Source organism: Eubalaena glacialis, chromosome 2, assembly GCF_028564815.1.
Source record: "Eubalaena glacialis isolate mEubGla1 chromosome 2, mEubGla1.1.hap2.+ XY, whole genome shotgun sequence".
NCBI lineage: Eukaryota > Metazoa > Chordata > Mammalia > Artiodactyla > Balaenidae > Eubalaena > Eubalaena glacialis.
In genome coordinates, this window is record NC_083717.1 from 37,701,755 (window position 1) to 37,724,702 (window position 22,948).

The 22,948-nt window shown below is 40.7% G+C and overlaps 1 protein-coding gene across 1 annotated transcript in view; it reads left to right on the forward strand.

Moving 5' to 3' along the window:
• Nucleotides 1-366: 366 nt before the first annotated feature.
• Nucleotides 367-22,948, forward strand: part of IQGAP1 (IQ motif containing GTPase activating protein 1) — a 99,757-nt gene continuing 77,175 nt past the window's right edge. The window contains exons 1-2 of the mRNA XM_061179899.1: nt 367-540; nt 2,343-2,442. Of these exons, the coding sequence (XP_061035882.1) occupies nt 486-540; nt 2,343-2,442 (155 nt within the window). The 5' untranslated portion in view covers nt 367-485. The remainder of the gene's footprint in view (nt 541-2,342; nt 2,443-22,948) is intronic.

Below are 22,948 nucleotides of genomic sequence, written 5' to 3' on the forward strand. Positions count from 1 at the left end.
AGAGGCCTTCCTTGAGCCCTTTGGTGCAGAAGAGTTTGGCTAGGCAGGCAGGGTAAGGGAAAGTGCCCACGTTTTTTATTTCAAGCTACGGACACTGGCGGCCTTTGGGAAGAGGTGCAGATGGGACGGCGGCCGGCGAGGGCAAGGATCCAGGGCCGGGGCGGGTCTTCTCCGTCGGGCGGCGCTGGCAGCGAGCAAGACTGGCGGGCAGGCTCCGCCTTCCTTCTTCCGCCTCCTGAGGGCGTTGCGGGCGCAGGGCGGGGCTAGGGGCGGGGTCGGGAGGCTCAGGCCCCGCCTCCTTCCTTCCGCTGCGGTCGGCGCGGCAGGGCGGGGCCGCTGGGGTGGGGTCTGCGGGTGGGGCCTGCGGCGCGGGGCGGGGCCACAGGGACCGTGGCAGCTCGCGCAGTCTGCAGGAGCTGTAGCCGCCGCCGCCCGCTCCTCCAAGGTTTTGCGGCTTCCTGAGCTGAGACCGGGGCTCGGCCGCCATGTCCGCAGCGGACGAGGTTGACGGACTGGGTGTGGCTCGGCCACACTATGGCTGTGAGTGTGGGCTCCGCGGCGCTGGGGTCTCGGGGCGGGCTCGCTGCCTCTGAGGCGCCGTTTTCCCGGGGGCTCGCTGGGCGGGTGGGGCAGGGCGGCTGTGGGCCGCGCGGACCCGGAAGAGCCGGTGCGGCGAGGTGGCGGGCGGCGAGGCCCGCAGCCCGCGCCGTCTCGGTCTCCGAGGCGGCGGGGAGGACCCAGGCGGCCTCCCCGCCTTGTCCCGGGAGCGGTGGTTGGAGGGCCCCACCCAGCGCCTCCCGACTCCCAGCTCGACCGAGATTGGGGAGATGGCCTAGGGTGAGGTGGTAGGAGGACGGTGCAGGGCGTGTCCCGGGGACCGGAGACCCGAGACGGGGGCTCTGCTCGGGCTTCCTGGGAAGGTGCTGCCCGAGTGCTGCCTGCGAGGTAGATCCAGGGTCCAGACCTCCCCGACCCCAGGCTAGCTGAGAGGTGCGGCCCTGGACAAGTCACTTCAGCTTTCTCGGGCTTAGTTCCCTCGTCAGGATCTCAAAAGTGAAAAAAAAAAACAACAAAAAACCCAAACCTCTGACTTCCTCATTTTCCGAACCTCATTTTCTGTCCCTGTCCTGGGACATCACTGAACTGCAGGCGGGATAGTTACCACTGGCCAAAGGAGAGTCCTTTAGAGTCTTGAGGTTTTCCATTTTATTTTATATTCTTGCGAATAATGTTATGTTTTAGGATAATTTCACTGAGCAGTTACATGGGAGGTATTGTGTCACGTTTGTGACATTAAAGATTAGTAAGAGCAGGTCCCGCTTTCAAAGAACGTTTTAATCAGAGAGGCGGGCAGGTGTATTATCAAATGATAATAAGGAGGGATAGAAATAAAGATGCCATGTGAACTAACTAAGCTTAAACAGTAATGTGGGTGAGGAGGAGGGGCTTGGGGAAGGCAGTAGGAACACAGATAGGACATTTGATCAGAGCCTTGCAGGATGCTGTGTAGTTTGACAGGGCAGGGTGGGGCAGGAGACCGGACGTGGAGAGGAAGAGCAGGAACTAAGGTATTGAAGAGTAGAAGAGCGCTGTGTGTGTTGGGAACTGAGTGGTGTGGAGTGCACAGTGGTGGGAGGGAGAGGAGGGAGAGGGAGAAGAGTTACCAAAAGTAGTTGGGGCTAAATTGGGAAAGGCATTGAATGCCAACCCCAGGAGTTAGGAATTTATTCCATATCCTGGGTGCCCATTAAAGGAAGCAGATTGCTTTGAAGTTAATCTTATAGGCTCTTGAGACAGACTGCCTGGGGTTGAATCCAGGCCCCACCATTTATTTATTAGCCATGGGACAAAGGTCAACCAGCCTCAGTTTCCTCATTTGTAAAACGGGAGTGATAATCACAGGATTGTTGTGGGACTTCCATGAAAGAATGCATGTAAAATGCATAGTACAGTTACTGCCATTTAGTTCTCAATGACTGCTGGCTTTAGTGATTCACAAAAGAGTGGGGAAAAAAAGACCATGAACAGCTCTGCATTTAGAGAGAGTCTGGCAGATAGACCAGCACAAATTTGGACCAGAATCTCAAGTCAGTATTTTTCAAGTCACACTGAAATTTAGTACATGTTCATAATATTGTACTTTTAAACAAAGATTAGGATAAATATAGTTGAAACCCCATGGTTCCTGTCTTAGGAAAGTCATTGTATTGATAGTACCTCTGGCTGTCCACACGTTACCCTGACTCTCTAGGTGACTAGCAGGAATTTGATGCTATGGCATTCTTTTATCGCTCAGGAAGGGTACAGATTCTTGCGCTTACATTCTTTCTTTCATGTTTTAGCGGTCCTGGATAATGAGAGACTTACTGCAGAGGAGATGGATGAAAGGAGACGTCAGAATGTGGCTTATGAGTACCTTTGTCATTTGGAAGAAGCAAAGAGGTAAAGGTTGGCTGGAGAGAAGATTGGGAGAAGGGAGCTGATCTGGTGTGAACAAAGATAAAGATCTCTGAGTATGTTGTAGGTGTGACTGTGAGAGGCAGGTAGTTTGAAGGAATAAGTAAGTATAGGTAGGATATTTTTTTCATGGGAGCAAGTAACCTTGATGGCAGTTTATCATGAAACAGTCTGATGGACACCTACGTATACTGAAAAATTTCCAGATTTGTGTTGTTCAGTTTTATGCTTATGGTGCATGTTTTGGGCACAACCAGCTATAGGGAAGAAAAACAATTTTAAGGTTTGACGTTTTTGGCCTTAATATTTCACCGGTTCTTCACTGGTTTTGATTTATATATGAATTGGGTCCATTCTCCTCTTGGTAGTACTCTGGGTATGGATCCATCCATTCGGCAATATTCAAAGTCTGTTTACCAAAGGCAGCATCCTCTGCATTCTTTGTGAAGTGAATGTACAACTGCTGTTTTCTTTTTTCAGATGCTCTAAGACCTTGTGGTCTTAGAGTGTCGATTTGCTATCAGTAGTTCATTTCTTTTGTTCTGGTGCTTGTGTTTTTTTGCAAAGTCCCAGGGTAGATAGATGTAATTACAGATCATGTATCCTATAAGTGAGCTTTGGTGGAAAAGGCCAGCAAGGGATAATGAGAGGTTTTGTGGTTAAAGTCTAATGAAAATCAAGGATGTTTCAAATGGTGCTAATAAACAAGACTGTTTTTTGTCTTGTTTTGTCTTTTTAGTTTTGAAAATCTTAAACGCTACAGGAAAGTCCAGAGAGCAATACAATAAACATCCATGTATTCCAAACTAGCACATGTTAGCCCTCCAGATTTTTTCCCTTTTCTCTCGAAAGACACAGTTGGAGTCCCCTTTGTGCACCTCCCTGGTCCCATTCTCCTTTCCATTCCTGGGGCTACCACTAACATGGATTTGGTGCATCTTCTTGAATCTGGGCTTCTTTTCTGAGCTAAAAGCCCTTCCATTAGATTGGGGGAGGGTTGTGAGGGGATTAGTGATGATTTAGGTGGAGAGAATGGTAATAACACTTGTTTTTCTAAATGGAAGGTTATACCGAAGGAAGTGAATGTGTTAGTAGAAAGGGGAATGTTTCTCATACAAAGTTTGTAAGGATCCTGTGAACAAAAATATTAAGTCCTGTGCTACTTAAATTATGGACTAGATCTAGTTTTGGAAGGTAAACAATTTGAAAGCTGTAGCTGGTATGAGAGACCATCTTGGGCTCTGTGAAGTCTTGGTGTCTTTGTTGGGGTGACCTAGGGGTGAGAGAAAAGGGCTTCAACCTACCTTCCTCCCCCCGTCAAAAGCTTTTCTGCTTTTAATATTGGGTTTCTGCAGTAAAATTCCTTTTTTTAAAAAGGGTATCTTGGCTAACATCCCCTTGCTACCACTAATCCAGTTTCACTATTATTATGATTATTATGATTATTTTTAATTTGGCCACTCCACGCGGCTTGTGGGATCTTAGTTCCCTGACCAGAGATCAAGCCTATGCCCTCGGTAGTGTGAAAGCACAGAGTCCTAACCAGTGGACCACCAGGGAATTCCCCAGTTCCACTGCTAATCTAGTTCAACCATCTCATTTCAGCGAGGAAACTGAGGCCTGAGTGTCCACAGTCTACTTGTAGTTTTCTTGATTGAAGAATAGTTTTCATCATTTTATAGAATGGTTTTTAACCAGGTGTGTACATTAGAATCATCTGGGTAACTTTAAAAAAAAAAAAAAAAAGGCTACCTGGGCCTTACCACAGAGATTCTGGGTTCAGTAGATCTAGACTGGAAGGTCCAGATACCTGTATATTTTAAATGCTTCTAGTGGTTCTGATGGTCCCCCCGAGTAGAGAAACGAGATTGAAAACATTTTAGAACTCTACCTTATGCTAGGTTATGATAGCCTGAATAGGATGATGTCCTTTATCACATTTCCTTCTTCAAGCGCTGCACTACAAGGGCACTTCATTTCCGTCTACTCCAGAGCATATTCTTTTCTGTCAGGTGTTTTTTTCCCAGAATAGAAGAGTATCCCATTTCCATTAAAATCCATCCAGGGAGCATGATCCCCTGGGACGTTTTTTAGTTGGGTGCTTCTGCATACTTAGGAAGTGAGTGAGACATTTGTTATAGTCTTTATTTTCCATGCTTTTGGTTATAAGGGCGAGCATAATAGCGGCATATTGTCCTTGTACACTCTGCACTTTGGCCTCGCATCGAGGAAATGTGCCTGGTTTATTTTATGGAGGCAATCATATAAAATCTGGGTGCAGTGATTTTTTTGTCTTTGTTTAAAGCTTTGATTAGAAAATCAACTTTGGAAGCACCTATTTAGACTTTACAACTGGAGAGGGCTAGGAAAAGAAGCCCGGGAATGTCATACTGAAAAAAGAAGACCGGGGTCCCTCCTGGCCACCTGATGTGGCTGCTGCCACCCCTAAAAAGTGTTCAGGGTGCACCACAGACAAATCACATGCTCTTCCTTATTAGCTGCGACTTCAGCTCCCAGTTGTGTCTTCTACCCTGGTGAGCTGGGTTGTACCTTGTGTGCTTCTGGGGCCCCTCTTTACCCTCTAGCACAAGTCCGTTTTGCCTTTTTGGATTGGCCCCATCCTGTTTCCTTCATAACCTCCACCCCTCCGAAGTTGGAGGAGTCCCAAGGTCTGGAATTTACACCCACTCCAAGGCCAGGAAGAAAGATCGCAGAGATCCAAGGGAGAAAAGGTTCCCCTCTTTAGTTCTATTTATAATACTGCTACTCCTCCCACTGAAAGCTCCACCTTATAGCACAGTGGCCCCATTGTGTATCCTAGGGCACTCCATTTTCTCCTGTACCTGTAACAGCTCTTTTGTGGGACGAGAGGAGAGTGTGTAGAGAGGGAGAGCATATAAATGTGTGCAGACAGGGAGTATAAGTAAGAGTGTATGTAGAGAAATGAGAATGTGTTGTGAATTTGTGTTTCCCTAAGAGGTTAAGCGGGAAAATTTAGGGGTGATTCTATAAAAGTATGCACTTTGGGAATGCTTGCGAAATAGAAAATATAGAGATTCTGCTTTTCTTTATTGTTTGGAGAGTAGTTTAAATATGGAAATTAAGTTATTGGTCTAATGAAATATCATCTAAGGATTCAGGGTTTTATGCTAAGGGCTGCAGAGCAGACCAAGGACTTTATAAAGCAAGACATCTTAAATTATGTATTTATGCTTAAATGTGGGTTTAGTTTTATCCTTTTGCCTGTTCTGATTGGGCTTTACATTTGTTTTGGCTCAGGAGCAGTTGTATAGTAGAGGTAAATAGCATTTTCACTCAGTTGAAAGAGGTGAGGTTTAAATATGTGAGATATGGTAGGTGCTCAGGTCTTGGACAGGAAGAAGTAATAGAAAGATCAGGGACTTCCCTGGTGGCACAGTGGTTAAGAATCCTCCTGCCAATGCAGGGGACACGGGTTCGAGCCCTGGTCCGGGAAGATCCCACATGCCGTGGAGCAACTGAGCCCATGGGCCACAGCTACTGAGCCTGCGCTCTAGAGCCCGCAAGCCACAACTGCTGAAGCCCACGCACCTAGAGCCTATGCTCCCCAACAAGAGAAGCCACTGCAATGAGAAGCCCGCGCACCGCAACGAAGAGTAGCCCCTGCTCGCTGCAACTAGAGAAAGCCCGGAAGCAGCAACAAAGAACCAACACAACCAAAAATAAATAAGTAAATAAAGAAAGAAAGAAAGAAAAGAAAAAAAGAAAGATTAGAAGGTTCAGGTGAAAAGAACCAAGAAGAGAACATAACAGAAAGCCCAGAAGCAGCAACAAAGAACCAACACAACCAAAAATAAATAAGTAAAGAAAGAAAGAAAGAAAAAAAAAGAAAGATTAGAAGGTTCAGGTGAAAAGAACCAAGAAGAGAACATAACAGGCAGGGCAGAAGAGGGCAGTCTGCAGAGGAGGAGAATGTATGAGTACTACTAGAAATGGGAGAAAATTGAGTTAGGTTAAAGGTCACAGGAGGAAGGTTAATTCCAGCACTCTCCGAGTTTAACAATTTAGGATTCCTTCTTTCAGAGGCTTGCTGGTATGCCCTTTTGAGCCTGTCATGGGCCACCTTCCTCCTGCTCAGTGTCCATACCCCAGCTCACGGGGCAGGACACTCCCCTCCCCCCACAAGGGGTGGAAAGTGAAGGCTGTGGCTGGCTGGAGACTGTCAAAAACCATGTGATGTTAACAAGAGCTTAACACTAAGTAGAGGCACTTCACCTTCTGTAATTTAGGGGAATTGAAAAAGTATCTTGGAAAGAAATCAGCTCTTGAGAACAAATTCTCTTTTGTGCGTATGTCTTTGTTGTTGGCCTCGAACATTTTCCAGGATGGGCTCATCAGATCTCCTCTCCTCTAAGTGAAATCAGAATTCCAGTAACATCTGGATATATCTAGGCTGGCACACTGTGATCATGAAAAGAGAAATTAAAGATGTTTAACTAGAAGCTTGCGCACCAGCTTCTAGAATTCTCAAATGAAGGAATATCACTAAGAGATTGAGGAGAATCATTTTTAGATTGACCCAAGCTTTCCTTTTGCAGATGAGAAAACTAATCGCTTCACGAGACCCAGTATGATTAAGGGGCCACAAAAAACGTAGCTTTTTAATGGTACTTTGGGACTACAAGCTGGATGCATTCATGTATTTATGATTATCAAGGAGAAGTATGGGGTGGGATTTATTCTTAACTCTTAAAATGGTGACATAGATGAAAATCTCTTTTTTTTTTTTGAATTTTTGAATTTTATTTATTTTTTTATACAGCAGGTTCTTATTAGTCATCCATTTTATACACATCAGTGCATACATGTCAATCCCAATCTCCCAATTCATCACACCACCACCACCACCCCCTGCTGCTTTGCCCCCTTGGTTTCCATACGTTTGTTCTCTACATCTGTGTCTCAATTTCTGCCCTGCAAACTGGTTCATCTGTACCATTTTTCTAGGTTCCACATATATGCGTTAATATATGATATTTGTTTTTCTCTTTCTGACTTATGTATGACAGTCTCTAGATCCATCCATGTCTCTACAAATGACCCAATTTCGTTCCTTCTTATGGCTGAGTAATATTCCATTGTATATCTGTACCACATCTTCTTTCTCCATTTATCTTTATCCATTCGTCTGTCGATGGGCATTTAGGTTGCTTCCTGGCTATTGTAAATAGTGCTGCAATGAACATTAGGGTGCATGTGTCTTTTTGAATTACGGTTTTCTCTGGGTATATGCCCAGTAGTGGGATTGCTGGGTCGTATGGTAGTTCTATTTTTAGTTTTTTAAGGAACCTCCATACTGTTCTCCATAGTGGCTGTATCAATTTACATTCCCACCAACAGTGCAAGAGGGTTCCCTTTTCTCCACACCCTCTCCAGCATTTGTTGTTTGTAGATTTTCTGATGATGCCCATTCTAACTGGTGTGAGGTGATACCTCACTGTAGTTTTGATTTGCATTTCTCTAATAATTAGTGATGTTGAGCAGCTTTTCATGTGCTTCTTGGCCATCTGTATGTCTTCTTTGGAGAAATGTCTATTTAGGTCTTCTGCCCATTTTTGGATTGGGTTGTTTGTTTTTTTAATATTGAGCTGCATGAGCTGTTTATATATTTTGGAGATTAATCCTTTGTCCATTGATTCGTTTGCAAATATTTTCTCCCATTCTGAGGGTTGTCTTTTCATCTTGTTTATGGTTTCCTTTGCTGTGCAAAAGCTTTTAAGTTTCATTAGGTCCCATTTGTTTATTTTTGTTTTTATTTCCATCACTCTAGGAGGTGGATCAAAAAAGATCTTGCTGTGATTTATGTCAAAGAGTGTTCTTCCTATGTTTTCCTCTAAGAGTTTTATAGTGTCTGGTCCTACATTTAGGTCTTGAATCCATTTTGAGTTTATTTTTGTGTATGGTGTTAGGGAGTGTTCTAATTTCATTCTTTTACATGTAGCTGTCCAGTTTTCCCAGCACCACTTATTGAAGAGACTGTCTTTTCTCCATTGTATATCCTTGCCTCCTTTGTCATAGATTAGTTGACCATAGGTGCGTGGGTTTATCTCTGGGCTTTCTATCTTGTTCCATTGATCTGTGTTTCTGTTTTTGTGCCAGTACCATATTGTCTTGATTACTGTAGCTTTGTAGTATAGTCTGAAGTCAGCGAGTCTGATTCCTCCAGCTCCGTTTTTTTCCCTCAAGACTGCTTTGGCTATTCGGGGTCTTTTGTGTCTCCATACAAATTTGAACATTTTTTGTTCTAGTTCTGTAAAAAATGCCATTGGTAATTTGATAGGGATTGCATTGAATCTGTAGATTGCTTTGGGTAATATAGTCATTGTCACAATATTGATTCTTCCAATCCAGGAACATGGCATATCTCTCCATCTGTTGGTATCATCTTTAATTTCTTTCATCAGTGTCTTATAGTTTTCGGCATACAGGTCTTTTGTCTCCCTAGGTAGGTTTCTTCCTAGGTATTTTATTCTTTTTGTTGCAATGGTAAATGGGAGTGTTTCCTTAATTTCTCATTCAGATTTTTCATCATTAGTGTATAGGAATGCAAGAGATTTCTGTGCATTAATTTTGTATCCTGCAACTTTACCAAATTCATTGATTAGCTCTAGTAGTTTCCTGGTGGCATCTTTAGGATTCTCTATTATAGTATCATGTCGTCTGCAAACAGTGACAGTTTTACTTCTTCTTTTCCAATTTGTGTTCCTTTTATTTCTTTTTCTTCTTTGATTGCCGTGGCTAAGACTTCCAAAACTATGTTGAATAATAGAAAACCTCTTTTTTGTGAAACTTAGTGCAACTGCCTTGGACAGAGTCTATGGTAAGAAGTGGGTTGTCTTTAAAAGTGATAAAAGTGATTCAAACCAAGAGTGCTTTTTCATATTATTACAATGTTACAAATGGGAGGATATGTTCCTAGCAGCCAGGAAAAGCGACTCTACAGTGTAGCTGAGACACTTAACAAAATTTACAGTTGAGAAATGTGGGCAGTTTCTGGTATATATTAGGCAGTCAACTAGTTAGTAGCTGCTGTGATAACTAAGAAAAGTCATATTACTGTAATCTCATAACACTTATAATGAAGTCAAACAAATTTTAAAAGCCTGAATAAAACATCTTTGAAAATCTTGACTTTTGAGATACGCAAAGTGAAAAAAACGAGGACTTTCAGTTTTGGCAGGTGTAAGTTCTGATTCTGGTTTTGCAAGTTACTTAAGCTAGGGAGTAGAGCCTAAGTTTGTACTTTGCAGAATGGAGATACTGTGCATCTTAGGGAGTTGCTGTGGGGGTTAAGTGCCTGGCACAGTGTCTGAAATACAGTAGGCACTCGATAAATGTATTCTTTATCCTGGTCCTTGGGGCAAAAGCAGATTTAATATGAAGATGAAGAGGCATTCATAAACTTTTGTGGGGAATTTTCTGGGCACTTTCAAGGTTCTAAATGTTGGTAGCTCTTAGTTTTTTCACTTCATACTTAAGCTGTTGTCTGAAAGGAAACACCAGAAACAGAGGATACCTCTAGGGATTGGAGGGTATGAGAAGACTTTTCCTTTTTACTTAATGCTTTTCCATATATTTAAAATGCTTTTTACAATGATCATGAATTTTATAATAAAAAAGGACTAGATTAAGAAAAAGGAAAAACTGTCTGAGTATATAATTTTTAGTTAGTGATAATCATGAATTTAGATTTTTAAATTGCTGTATTGTCATCTTAATTACTATTTTCAGTGGATACATAATGTCCATAATTTATTTAGGCTTATTCCAAAAGTTGTATTGCTTTGATTTCTGGAAAGAGTAAACATTTCCCCATATATTTGTGTACCATCTTTATTTTATGCAAGTTGTTGATGACGTTTGTCTGTCGTCTAGGGTCATGATGTTGACTTTCGCGAGCTCTCTTATAATATGGGTGTCAACCTGTGGTATTGCTACAAACATTTTCTCTTGATTTTCCATTTTATTCTTTCACTGTATGGAAGTTTAAAATTTTATGCAGTTTAAGTGTTACTCTTTCTCTTTGTAATTTCTTCTATCTATCTTAGATAGTTTAATTTCTGTAAGGCCTTGCTGAAGTTTGAAGTTTTATATTCTGTTAACTTTCCTATGATATAGTTATTTAATTTTTTAAGCATCTAAGTCTTTAAATTTCATGGTGTTTCTAAATTATTCTGATATTACTTAAAAATAATCTTTTACTACCTATTAGCAACTGACATCTAGTATGTCAAATATTAAATTACGTAAAGTTCTGTTTCTAGACTTTTTATTCTTTTATGGTGAAATGTATTTCTTTTTTGGGGGGGGTGGGGGGTAGGGAGTGCTGTACCACAAAGCCTGTGGGATCTTAGTTCCTGGACCAGGGATTGAACCTGGGCCCACGGCAATGAAAGCACTTAAAGCACTCTTAAAGCTTAGAGTCCCAAGCACTGGCCTACCCGGGAAGTCCCTTCATTTTTCTTGAAGAAATGTGTGACTTCATTTTCTTGTACTTATTAATGAGAAACAACATCTGAAACTAGTTTGATTTTTAGCTCCGTGAAAAGTAACATTTTTAAAATACTTTTTCACAATTTGAAACTTGTAAAAATTCTTATTTCTTAAAGTTTCCCCATGTTACATATTAGAGTTGATACCGGGTTAGTAATTTAGCCTGTACTGTGGAGACTCTTCTTGACTTATAACTTTTTTTTTTTTAAGGGATTATTAATACTGCTTGACTTTTATTTACTTTTATTTTATTTTTTTGACATATCTTTTTTGTTTATTTTAGCTCTAGGAAATTGTTATATTTTTAATAATTGGTTCTAGTTCAGTAGTTCTGTCCTGGTGGGTGCCTGTTGGTAGGTTAGATCTGCACAGTGTTTTATGGCTGATCTTCATTTTGTTTAAGTCAGCTTTCTAGATATGTGTCCTACATATATATCTTCTGTTTGACTAACTTGATTTTCCTCTTTGGTTCTGTTAATGGTAGTTGCTTTGTCCTATTGCCGTTTTCGTTTTGGACTATTAACTCCTTTTCCCTCTCTATTCTAGTTAATAGATCAAACGGTCTCTGATTAGCTCATGAAGAATAGTGTGACACATATAGTATCCTTTTCAGGCGGAAAAAAGGAGCTTGTAGCCAAGAGAGTTGTTTACTTTACCAATTCCCCTTATTTTCATTAAGTCTTGGAGTGGATGTCACCATAGGAAATCGGTGTTAACTGGATTGTCCACCAGTCAAGGTTAGGAAAGTCTGGGTGGGCTAAGTGGACCATTAGTTTGACCTAATCTAGCATATATTTCTTCTAGTCTTAAATGTCAAAGCAACAATTGTTTATATATTTTGATGTTCCTAATTGAAAAAACAGTAAAAATATATTTGAGGGCCTAAGTTGGCATTGTTCTAGGAATGTGATTTTTCTGGCTTTGCATGATGATCTGTCTCTGATTTCTGTATAATTCCTTCAGTTTCACAGTTTAGCAATGGGGATACCTTTTGGTAGCAGGACCTGTTTTGAACATTTTTAAGCCATGGGGTATTTGATGGACTCAGGGTTGTTTCCAATTGTGGCTGCTAAATAAACCCTTTCACAGGAAGTATTTATGTAAGAAAGTACTAGTAGGCAAAGTGAGACCATCCGGAAGTGATTCATATGACTGGTGTTGTTTGTTTAATTTGGGACTTGGTTGCCTAGAGACCGTATCTTTGAGCAAGCTGAGTGAAGTGCCACATGAATGCAGAGGTCCCATTGCCTACTTGATCAAATCAGGACTGCTGTTTGATTTTTCTTCTGGCAGAGCTTCTGGTAATATCATTGATCCCTGTGCTTTGACAGTGTGAATCAAAAAATCTTAAACATATAAATGAAAGATCTGGTTAATGGTTTATGTTAAAGAGAAAGTCTACTTGCTTAAGTTTGAATGTTTAAAAATTTTTTTTCTTATAATTGTATGTTGGGAAGAATTATTTTTCAATAAGGTATTTTATTATATAAACCTCAATACTTCAAATACCTTTACACCAGCTAAGAGGAAGCAAAACAAAACAAAACCCCCAAAACCAAAAACCAACCCTGCGATTTGCAAGGACATCATGATATACAATATTTCCTGTCTGACCCAAGGTCGATGTCCTTCCCTTCTCTCCTCCTTCATCATCATCAGTACCATTTATTGAGCACTTATCATGTGTTGGGCACTGTGCTAAGCACTTCATATGCATTGTCTAATTAGCTATTCTTGAAGTCCCATGAGGTGCTTACTCTTATCTACATTTAACAGAAAAGAAAGCAAAGCTCAGAGAGATTGACTCGCCCATCTCTTAAGTGATAGATCCAGATTTCAGGCTTGGTAAAGACTCCAAAGCCTTTGCTCTTCCCTGGATCAGTCTGTCACTGCAGTACTACTTGTGCTTCTAAAAATAATAACTACAGCAACAGTATCTACCAGTAATTAAACAGAACGATGATGTACTTTACATACAACATTGTAGTGAGATAGGCATTATTTTTATTTTAAAGAAGGAAAAAAATGAGTTAGTATCACGTGTTTCAAGGTCATGTAACTGTGGAATTCAAGCCCAGGTCTGTGTGACACCATCACTACTGCTGTCAACCTCTACAGGCACTAAAGGGACAGCATTTAAGTCCAAAATTAAGTCAGCTAGTTCCCAGACATTAAACAATTGCCTAGCTGTCAAGTGGGTGAGGGAGTGTGAGCTGTTTCCTGCTTCTAATTGCAGTCTCTTTTACCTGCCACTCTGCCTATATGAGGGCAGTTCTCTGATTTGTCTCATGTATTTTTAAAAAAATATTTATTTATTATTTATTTGGTTGTGCTGGGTCTTAGTTGCGGCACGCGGGCTCCTTTAGTTGCGGCATGCAAACTCTTAGTTGTGGCATGCATGTGGGATCTAGTTCCCTGGCCAGGGATCAAACCTGGGCCCCCTGCATTGGGAGCGTCGAGTCCCAACCACTGTGCCACCAGGGAAGTCCCATGTCTCATGTATTTTTGTATCTAACAAATTGTTGGACTCTGTCTTACACTTTTTATTATTCACTGCAGAGCTAAAGATAGTGATAGACATAAATAAGTAACAGTTAACTGATTGATGAAAAATTTGGGCATGAATGCTTACAAGAAATACAGTAAACATAAAATCTAAGTGATTTTTATAGGTGTCTAGAAACATAACTGGTGTGTGATAAATGTGTATATTTAACTTTTTTGACGTAACTCCTGCTCACTAAGAGGTCTCCTGGAGTTGGGTATGGATGCAGTAGAGGTTATATGGTTACATACAGTGACTCTGGGGGACTAGAGAGTGCCTGGTTGGTTTTCTTCTTTCTGGCACCTATTTTTGATTCAGCTTAGAAAGGCATTCCTTCTTCCCAATTGCTTGTTTTTTCAGTAGTGACCTCATGCAGACAGGAGTGGCATTGGAAATTGCCTTGGATTGTTTGGCAAGAATTGTATTTTTGGTGTTGTGGGTGGAGGAAAGGCCTGCCTCAAGGCCTCTATTTCTTCCTTATTCTGAATACCTTCCTGTTGACTCATTGGAAATCATAACAAAAAGCAGAAGGAGCATTGGAGAGGCAGCTGCCAGCCCAGGGCTTGGCTTCTGTTGGGGCAGATGTCTGCGGACTGAGAGAACTCTGGCTTTAAGAAAAATTGGGAGACTTTTGTAGTAGAAGGAAATACTATTGTTGTGATAGGTATTTATCCATAAGGTAGAAAGCATCAGCCTGTTGCTAGGGGTCATTAATCAGCAACATAAAAAACTAAGAATATTTTCTAGAATAGGATTAATTAGTCTTCCTTTAAAATTGAAGCAGAGGAACTAAAATGTAAAAAGAGGGAATGGGGCAAAATTAGAAATGGAAAAATTGAAAAGGGAAAATACCTATGATCATTAAAAATAGAAAAATGATATAAAAATAAAATTTAAGGGAATTCCTCGGTGGTCCAGTTGTTAGGACTCCAAGCTTTCACTGCCGAGGGTTTGGGCTCAATCCCTGGTCGGGGAACTAAGATCCCGCAAGCCGAGCGGCGTGGCTGAAAAAAATTTTTTTAAATAGAAACAGTCTCGTGGTATAGCAGATCATTTTATTACAAATAACATACATCTCAGATGACCTTTAAAACAGCTAAAAGGAGACAAAAGTTACTTACCACTTACATGACTATTACAACAAAATGTTTTTCTGCCTTGAAGACATATTACTACGTCGTTACTTTGGACAGTGCTTTTTAATCATTGCTAGTTTGAAGAGGTAGTGCTAGACAATGGCTTGACTTTGGGGGTCTTCCTTTAAAAACTTGAGAATTACCCACAAAAATGTGTTTTAAGTGGATTTGGTCTCAACTTTTAAAACTTTTTCTTAATCATTTAAAAATAGGTAATATATGGATATGACACTTAATTCAGAGGCTCTGCTAGGATATTCAGTAAAAAAGAAAAAAAGTCTCCCTAGCCCTGTTTCCCAGCCACCCAGATCTCCCCAGATGGAACCACTGTTATGATTGTATATCCTTCCAGAGTCTGTGCATCTAAATACAAATCCCTTTTGTTTCCTCGTATAGAAGTGATAGCACTATACATTCTGCTTTGCATCTTGTAACATATTCCACATGAATATGTTATAGTGCTTCATTTTTTTTCCTTCACAGTTGCATAGTTTTTTTTTTTAGTGTATAGGTTTAACCCATCAGTGGACATTTCCCCCGCAGCTTTTTCTCTTATCAGTAGTGTTGTAGTTAGCAACTTTGTATGTCTGCCATCTTGCACTTGTGAGTATTGTAGGATAAATTTCTAAAAGTGGAATTTCTAAAAGTAGAATTTCTAAGTTAATGGGAGTATCTACATTTAGTTTTGATAAATATTGTCAGTTTGCTCTCTTTGGAGGTTGTACCAGTTTATATGTACATCAGTGATACATGAGAGGGCTGCTTTCCCTATGATTTCACTGACCTAGAGTATCATAAGTTTTTTTTTTCATATTTATGAATTTCATAGGTGAAAATGGTATTTTAATTGTAGTTTCATTTTCATATTATCTTACTCTGCGTGAAGCCGAGCATCTTTACATATGTTTAAAAGCCATTTGTATTTCCTTTTCTGTCAACTGTTTTGGCAGAATCCTTTGCTCATTTTTCTGTTGTGTTATTGGTCTTACTGATGTAAGAGCTCTTTTTATACTGAGGAGATTGATCCTTTGGATTTATGTGTAGTAAATAATTATTCCAGCATGTCTTTTAACTTTTGATTTTAAGGTGTTTAAAATAATTTAGAATTTTAAAACATATCTGATTTTACTTCTTTTATTTTTATTTATTTATTTATTTTATTGGAGTATAATTGCTTTACAATGTTGTGTTAGTTTCTGCTGTACAATGAAGTGAATCAGCTATATGTATACCTATATCCCCTCTCTCGGACCTCCCTCCCACCCCCCCATCCCACCTATCTAGGTTGTCACAGAGCACCAAGTTGAGCTCCCTGTGCTATACAGCAGGTTCTCACTAGCTATCTGTTTTACACATGGTAGTGTATTTATGTCAAACCTAATCTCCCAATTCGTCCCACCCTCCCCTTCCCCACCTGTGTCCACATGTCAGTTCTCTACATCTATGTCTCTATTCCTTTTATTTTTAGCTTTTGGGCTTTGTATCATTTTTAGAGAGTCCTTATCTATACTGAGATTATACAAAAACATTCCCCCAGGCTTTCTTCTAGTATTTTTAGGATGTAAAGAATTTTAACATTTGACCCTTTGATCCATTTGGAATTTATTTTGGTGTGAAGAGTGAGGTAGAGCTCCTGCTTTATTTTTTTTTCTCTAGTTGGTGTTTGGATAGTATCTTAAATATTGAGCCCCAGCAATGGCTCTCTTATGAAATGTGCTCTGGAATTTGCCAAACTCTCTGGTCTATGAACTGAGATTTAATTTTTTATTTTTATTTTTCAGAACAAGGCAGCTTAAACTTCTGAGATTTTTGAAACATATGGCTTAAATATCCTTTTAGAAAAATTAGCTAGAAGTTTCCAGAGTTCTTTCCTCCTCCCTCCCTTCCTTCCTTCCTTCCTTCTTCCCTCCCTCTCTCCCTCTCTCCCTCTCTCCCTCTCTCCCTCTCTCCCTCTCTCCCTCTCTCCCTCCCTCCCTGCCTCCCTCCTTCCCTCCCTTCCTTCCCTCCCTCCCTCCCTCCTTCCTTCCCTCCCTCCCTCCCTTCCTTCCCTTCCTTCCCTTCTTTCCCTTCCTTCCCTTCCTTCCCTTCCTTCCCTTCCTTCCCTTCCTTCCCTTCCTTCCCTTCCTTCGCTTCCTTCCCTTCCTTTCCTTCCCTTCCTTCCCTTCCCTTCCTTCCCTTCCTTTTTGGCTGCCCTGGGCCTTAGCTGTGGCACCACGCGGGATCTCCGTTGAAGCATGCAGGATCTTTTTTTTTTTTTTTTTTTTTAGTTGCGGCATGCATGTGGGATCTAGTTCCCTGATCAGGGATCAAACCCAGGTCCCCTGCATTGGGAGTATGGAGTCTTACCCACTGGACCACCAAGGAAGTCCCCAGAGTGCTTTCAAGCAAGTTGTATTATGTTTAAAAGATTAATAGTGTAATGAAGTTGGCATTGAGAAAACAGGTTTTGGATGAACAACTTTGACATATATACTGTGAAGAGATGAATAGACTTGTCAAACTAACATAATTTATTCTTTGTGTTAAAGGAGAGTATAGTTTTGAAGAACTTTTGAAAACTGTGTAGCTGACTTCTGTATCACTATTTTTTTAAAAATAAATTTATTTATTTATTTTTGGCTGCATTGGGTCTTCGTTGCTGCACACGGGCTTTCTCTAGTTGCGGCGAACAGGGGCTACTTTTCCTTGCATTGCGCAGGCTTCTCATTGCATGGCTTCTCTTGTTACGGAGCACGGGCTCTAGGCGCACGGGCTTCAGTAGTTGTGGCTCGCAGGCTCTAGAGTGCAGGCTCAATAGTTGTGGCGCATGGGCTTAGTTGCTCCATGGCATGTGGGATCTTCCCAGACCAGGGCTCAAACCCATGTCCCCTGCATTGGCAGGTGGATTCTTAACCACTTTTGAGGTGTATTCTATTAATTTCCTCTCATTAAGGAGGAAAGGTTTTGGTGGTCAAATATGTTTCAGAAATACTGGATTAAACCAAGTTAAACAGATTATTTAGTTGGTGGACTGTTTAGACTATCATGGGCTGTAAATTCTGAGTCTCCAAGGGAGAGGATAGTGTAAACAATATTCCTCAAACCTAGTTTACTATCAGACTCTTTCCTCACAGGTCGTCTTTCTTAGGACTAGTGTTCCAGGGTATACTTGTTTGGGAGCTCTCTCAGAATAATGGATCTGTGGGACTATTTCAGCTAAGACTTTGAGACTTGTTCATGGTCAGTTCTTAAATTAACTGTTTTATGTTTTATCTGTAGTTTCTTTCCTTTCTCCATTGAGTTCTCATGTTCTTGGTTGATAGAGCTTAAATTAAAGCCATTATTGTATTAATTCGGTAGGTGTAATTGCTGAATTGTCGCCCGTGATTTTTAAGACATTGTGAAGAACAAGAGTGTGGTTTTTTTAAAAATGGGGGATTGAAAACGTACTAGTTATTAAAAAGGAGAAGATATCACAAATTCTAGTCTAGTGAACTAGTTTCTGGCAAAATTCCATAGAATGTATTTTGTCAAATAGATGGCTTATGGTGAGAAACGAAGGGATGCGTAAGAGTCAACCAGGACTCCCTGAGAAAGGCCCTGTCACAGTAACATCATTGCCTTTTGGACAGGGTCACCAGATTGGTGAATCAGAGAAACAGAGTAATGTCTAGATTTCAGTAAGGCATTTGAAAGTATGTCTTGTGATACTTTCGCTGACAGATTGGATAAATGTGGACTAGACTGTAATGTAATTAAGATTTGTAGCCAGTTGAGTAAATCATATACAAAAAGAGCTGCTGAATGGTGAGTGACTGCTTAATGGACGAAGGATTCCTTTTTGGGTGGTGACAATTTTCTGGAATTAGATAGTCATGGTGGTTGCACAACATTGTGAATATACTAAAACCCACTGAATTGCTTACTTTAAAAAGGTTAAAAATGGTGAATTTATGTTACATACATTTTAGCTCAGAAAAAGGAGCTGCTAGATCTTTAATTCAAAGAAAGCTCAGTAGGGCATGTTACAGCTAAAACATTTGTGTTGGGACTTATGCATGCATCAGTGGTATGTTGATCAAATCTTCAGTTGTGTTGCTGGGATGGTTAATACACTGCATGAAAGATTTTGCTTTCAAAATACCTTGAATCTAATGATGAAATTTAATAGTGAGAAATGTGTCATCCTGCATTGAGGTTCAAAAAGTGGAGTGTCTAAATACAGAATAGAGAGAGAGGTAGCATTAGTAGGGACAGGATTAGTTGGGAAAAAAACAAAATGAAACAAACCTGAGATGTTTATTAATTCACTAATAGAAATGTGGTATATGCAGCAGAGGAAACGATGGTTCCATTGTCCTCTGTACTGATCAGAGGCTACCTGAAGTTGTTTTTCAGTACTGGAGGCCATACTTTAAGAGGGACCTTGCTAGTCTAGAGCAGGGATGATAGATGTGTGGTGGGCTTCCTTCCCACCCATGGCAGGCACTGCTGATAGATCAGAATCCTTACCTGAGGAACCACTCCTAGGCAGTGGGTGTTGGTCCACTAGCTGAGACTTGGTTGTTGCTCCAGGACTAGAGCATGTTGGATGAGCATTTCCAGGATTAAAAAGGGTCTAGAGATTATGATGTATGAGGAATTATTGAACAGATCATTTAATATGGAAACAAGATTTAGAATATATTGAGACTTCCCTGGTGGCACAGTGGTTAAGAACCCGCCAATGCAGGGGGCACGAGTTTGATCCCTGGTCCGGGAAGATCCCACGTGCCGCGGAGCAACTAAGCCCGTGCACCACAAGTGCTGAGTCTGCGCTCTAGAGCCCACGAGCCACAACTGCTTAGCCCGCGAGCCACAACTACTGAAGCTCGTGCTCCTAGAGCCCGTGCTCCTAGAGCCCGTGCTCCGCAACAAGAGAAGCCACCGCAAAGAGAAGCCTCCACGCAGCAAAGAAGAGTAGCCCCCACTCACCGCAAGAGAGAAAGCCCGTGCGCAGCAACTAAGACCCAACGCAAAATAAAATAAATAAAAATAAATAAATAAATAAAAATCTTAAAAATTTAGAGAGAATATAGAGTCATAGAATCTCAGAAGATCAACCTGTCATCCAGTATAGGAATTTATTCAACTGTTAATATTTTGCCGATATTATTTTAAAATTCCTGAAAAATGGTAAAGGGGTTCAATTTATCATATGTGGTACCAGAGGAACAGAACTAGGCAACGGAAATCTGCTTAATATGAGGAAGAACTTTATAGCAATAAGAGATTTCCAAAAAAATTCCCCAAAAACTTGCTTTGAGAAAACCGATGTTGCATATTTTCAAGCATAGACTGTATAACGGTTAATGGAAGATTATGTTCTAACCTAAGTGCTTTTTCAAGTTACTTAAAATAGTTTTTATTTTCATTTCCTGTTTTTAAAAGGTGTTTTTATTTTGAATGACTTGATAATATTCCATTGCTCTTTTTTTTTTTCTGACATGGTTAAAAAAGTTGGGAAAAACACCTCCAATACAATAAAACAGGTAAAAATTTTTTGAGCTCCTCCATTGTTCAGGACCCTCGGTAGAACTGGAGAAGATGTGAAAGTATAACCCAGTCCTGCCCTTAGGGGACTTATGGATTAATTGGACAGTCAGGGTATAACCATTTGAAAAGTTACTCAACATCGAAGGATGAAAGATCTAACTAATGTCACAAGGCAATATAGATTGCCAAGGAAATGATGCAAACAGTAATGTGTGAAAGTTTATCTAAGGGAGAGATTATTTTATGGCTGAGTTTTGCAGTATAGTCTGAAATTGTGTGGCAGAGAAGGGACAGCATAACTATATGTATGTTTGTCTTACTCTTTTGTGCTCCTTTAGACAGTCTCTTTAGTGAGACCGTCTTTTTCTACTTGTTGGTGTCCAATAGCAGCTCCTTCCACAGTGCTTTTCACAAAGTAGATGCTCAGAAATATCGTTCCGCTGAATTGGTGAAAAGTTGTGTGGAACGTGGGGGCTGTGGTGGTTAAGAGAATTTCAGTATTGATGGCGATGAGAGTTTAGGGTAATTTCTTTTTCTTTTATTATTTGGCTGTAATTGAGACCAGGACTGTGGTCCTCAAGCAAGAGAGAAAGGATGGTTTGTGTCATTCAGCAGTTATTTATTGAGCACCATGCTTCAAATATAAGTCAGAAAAGGATTCCACCCTTATGTCCTTAAATAACATTAAGAGGTAAAGAGATACAAAGTGCTATAAGAAAGTCTAGAGGAGGGACTTCCCTGGTTGGCACAGTGGTTAAGAATTGGCCTGCCAGTGCAGGGGACATGGGTTTGATCCCTGGTCCGGGAAGATCCCACATGCCGTGGAGCAACTAAGCCCGTGCGCCACAACTACTGACCCTGCGCTCTAGAGCCCACAACTACTGAGCCCATGTGCTGCAATGAAGAGTAGCCCCGCCTCGCCACAACTAGAGAAAGCCCATGCGCAGCAACGAAGACCCAACTCAGCCAAAAACAAAACCGTTAAAAAGAAAGTCTAGAGGAAATTTGGAGGAAGAAGAGATTATTTCCAGTGGTAGATTATGGAAGAGTTCATGGAGGAGGTGCCTTTTGGAAGTAACGTTTGAATTGTCAGAGATGGGTGGGGCTGATCAAAAGTTTTATCAACCTTTATTCTTAGTAGGCATCTCCATCCCTAGCTTCCCATATCACAACTTGATGACCTCTATTTTCTCTACAAACTCCCTCAATTTTCCTGGCCCTAACAAATTTATCTCGTTTACCATGCCATGTTGACCTCCTTCCCTGTAGCAACGGGAGAACAATTTTTCTTCTTAAGACTCAGTCTTCTCTCTGTGGTCTGGATCCTACCCCTCCTTGTTTTCTAGGGTTCTTGTCCAGTATTATTTTCTTAACTATAACTTGAGCTTTTTTCTGCCAGTTCTTTCTCTTTAGCACATAAACATCCTCACCCATTCCAGATATACTCCCTCAATCCTAGACCCGGTCTAGGATTATTATCCCTTCTTTTTTCCTTCAAGGAAAACTTGTCTTTATCCCTTATATCCACTTTTTAAATCTTAACTCACATGGATGCGATTCGTGTGCCCTCCTTTCTCCCACTGAAATTTCTCTTGCTCAGATCACCAGTGACCTAATTGCTGTGCCCACTGGAAAATTTTCAGTACTTATTTTACTTAATCTCTGCAGCATACGACACTCTTGTCTATTCACTTCATGAGATTTTCTTCCTTTTAACTGGGTATCTTTTTATACTTAAAAATTTTTGACCTGTATCAATATATTGCTGATCTAAGAAAAATTCAGGCAGCTCCTCCTCCAAGAAGCTTACTTGGACACCCACCCTTACCCCAGGTCTGAGTTAGATGCTCCTCTCTTGTGTCTCTATCGTCCCCCCTCCCCCGCCCACATATCTTTAGTATAGCTTTTCACAATATATTGTAAGTGCTTTATTTTTCTCTCTTCCCTAATTGACTGTGAGCCTTGGAGGGCAAGGGCTATGTCTTTAGTGAGTTTCGTACTCAACAGTTAACCCGCCTCCTGATACTTCTCACTAATGACTAGATCTGAAAATTAACTTTTTGACATGTTTTCACTCTACAGGCTCTCCTTGTTCCCCTGGGCTCTGACAGCTGCTGCAGTAGGCAGTGACTCAGAGAACTGGTTTTTTTGCAAAGAAATATGTGCCTGTCTTCCACCTAGTAGAGGACTCTCACCTGTTTTTTTTTCTCAAGAGCTGCTCACAACCAGCAGTGACTAGGCTGAGACTTGAGCTCACTTTGAAGTCTTTTTTTTTTCCCATTTAGTGTTAAAAGGTCTTTCATGCTTCATGATGTATGGTAAAGTAGAGGTGGGTGGGTGGATAGGTTGAACACAGTAATGTTTCACTAGGCTCTGCTTCTGAATACTTGGTCTGGAAGTAAGTTAATCCTATTCACTCAGTGACTTTTTTTTTTTCTTTTTAAATTTCATTGAGGTACGGTTTACATACCATAAAATTCTCTGATTTTCAGTGTATAAGTCAACAATTTTTAGTAAATTTACCAAGTGGTGCAACCATCACCATAGTCTAGTTTCTACAACTCTAGTAAGACGAGGGACCCTTTTGAAATATGGTAACAATTAGACATTTAATATTGGCAAGTAAACTTGACATACCTTGTCCAGTTCAGCAGAGTGAAATGATTTGTTCAGGGACAGGTCTGTTTTAGGTATCAAGAAACACAGAGGTTAACTAAGTTAACTTAAGACGAAGAAAAAAAATCCCTTCTGTTTCTCACTATTC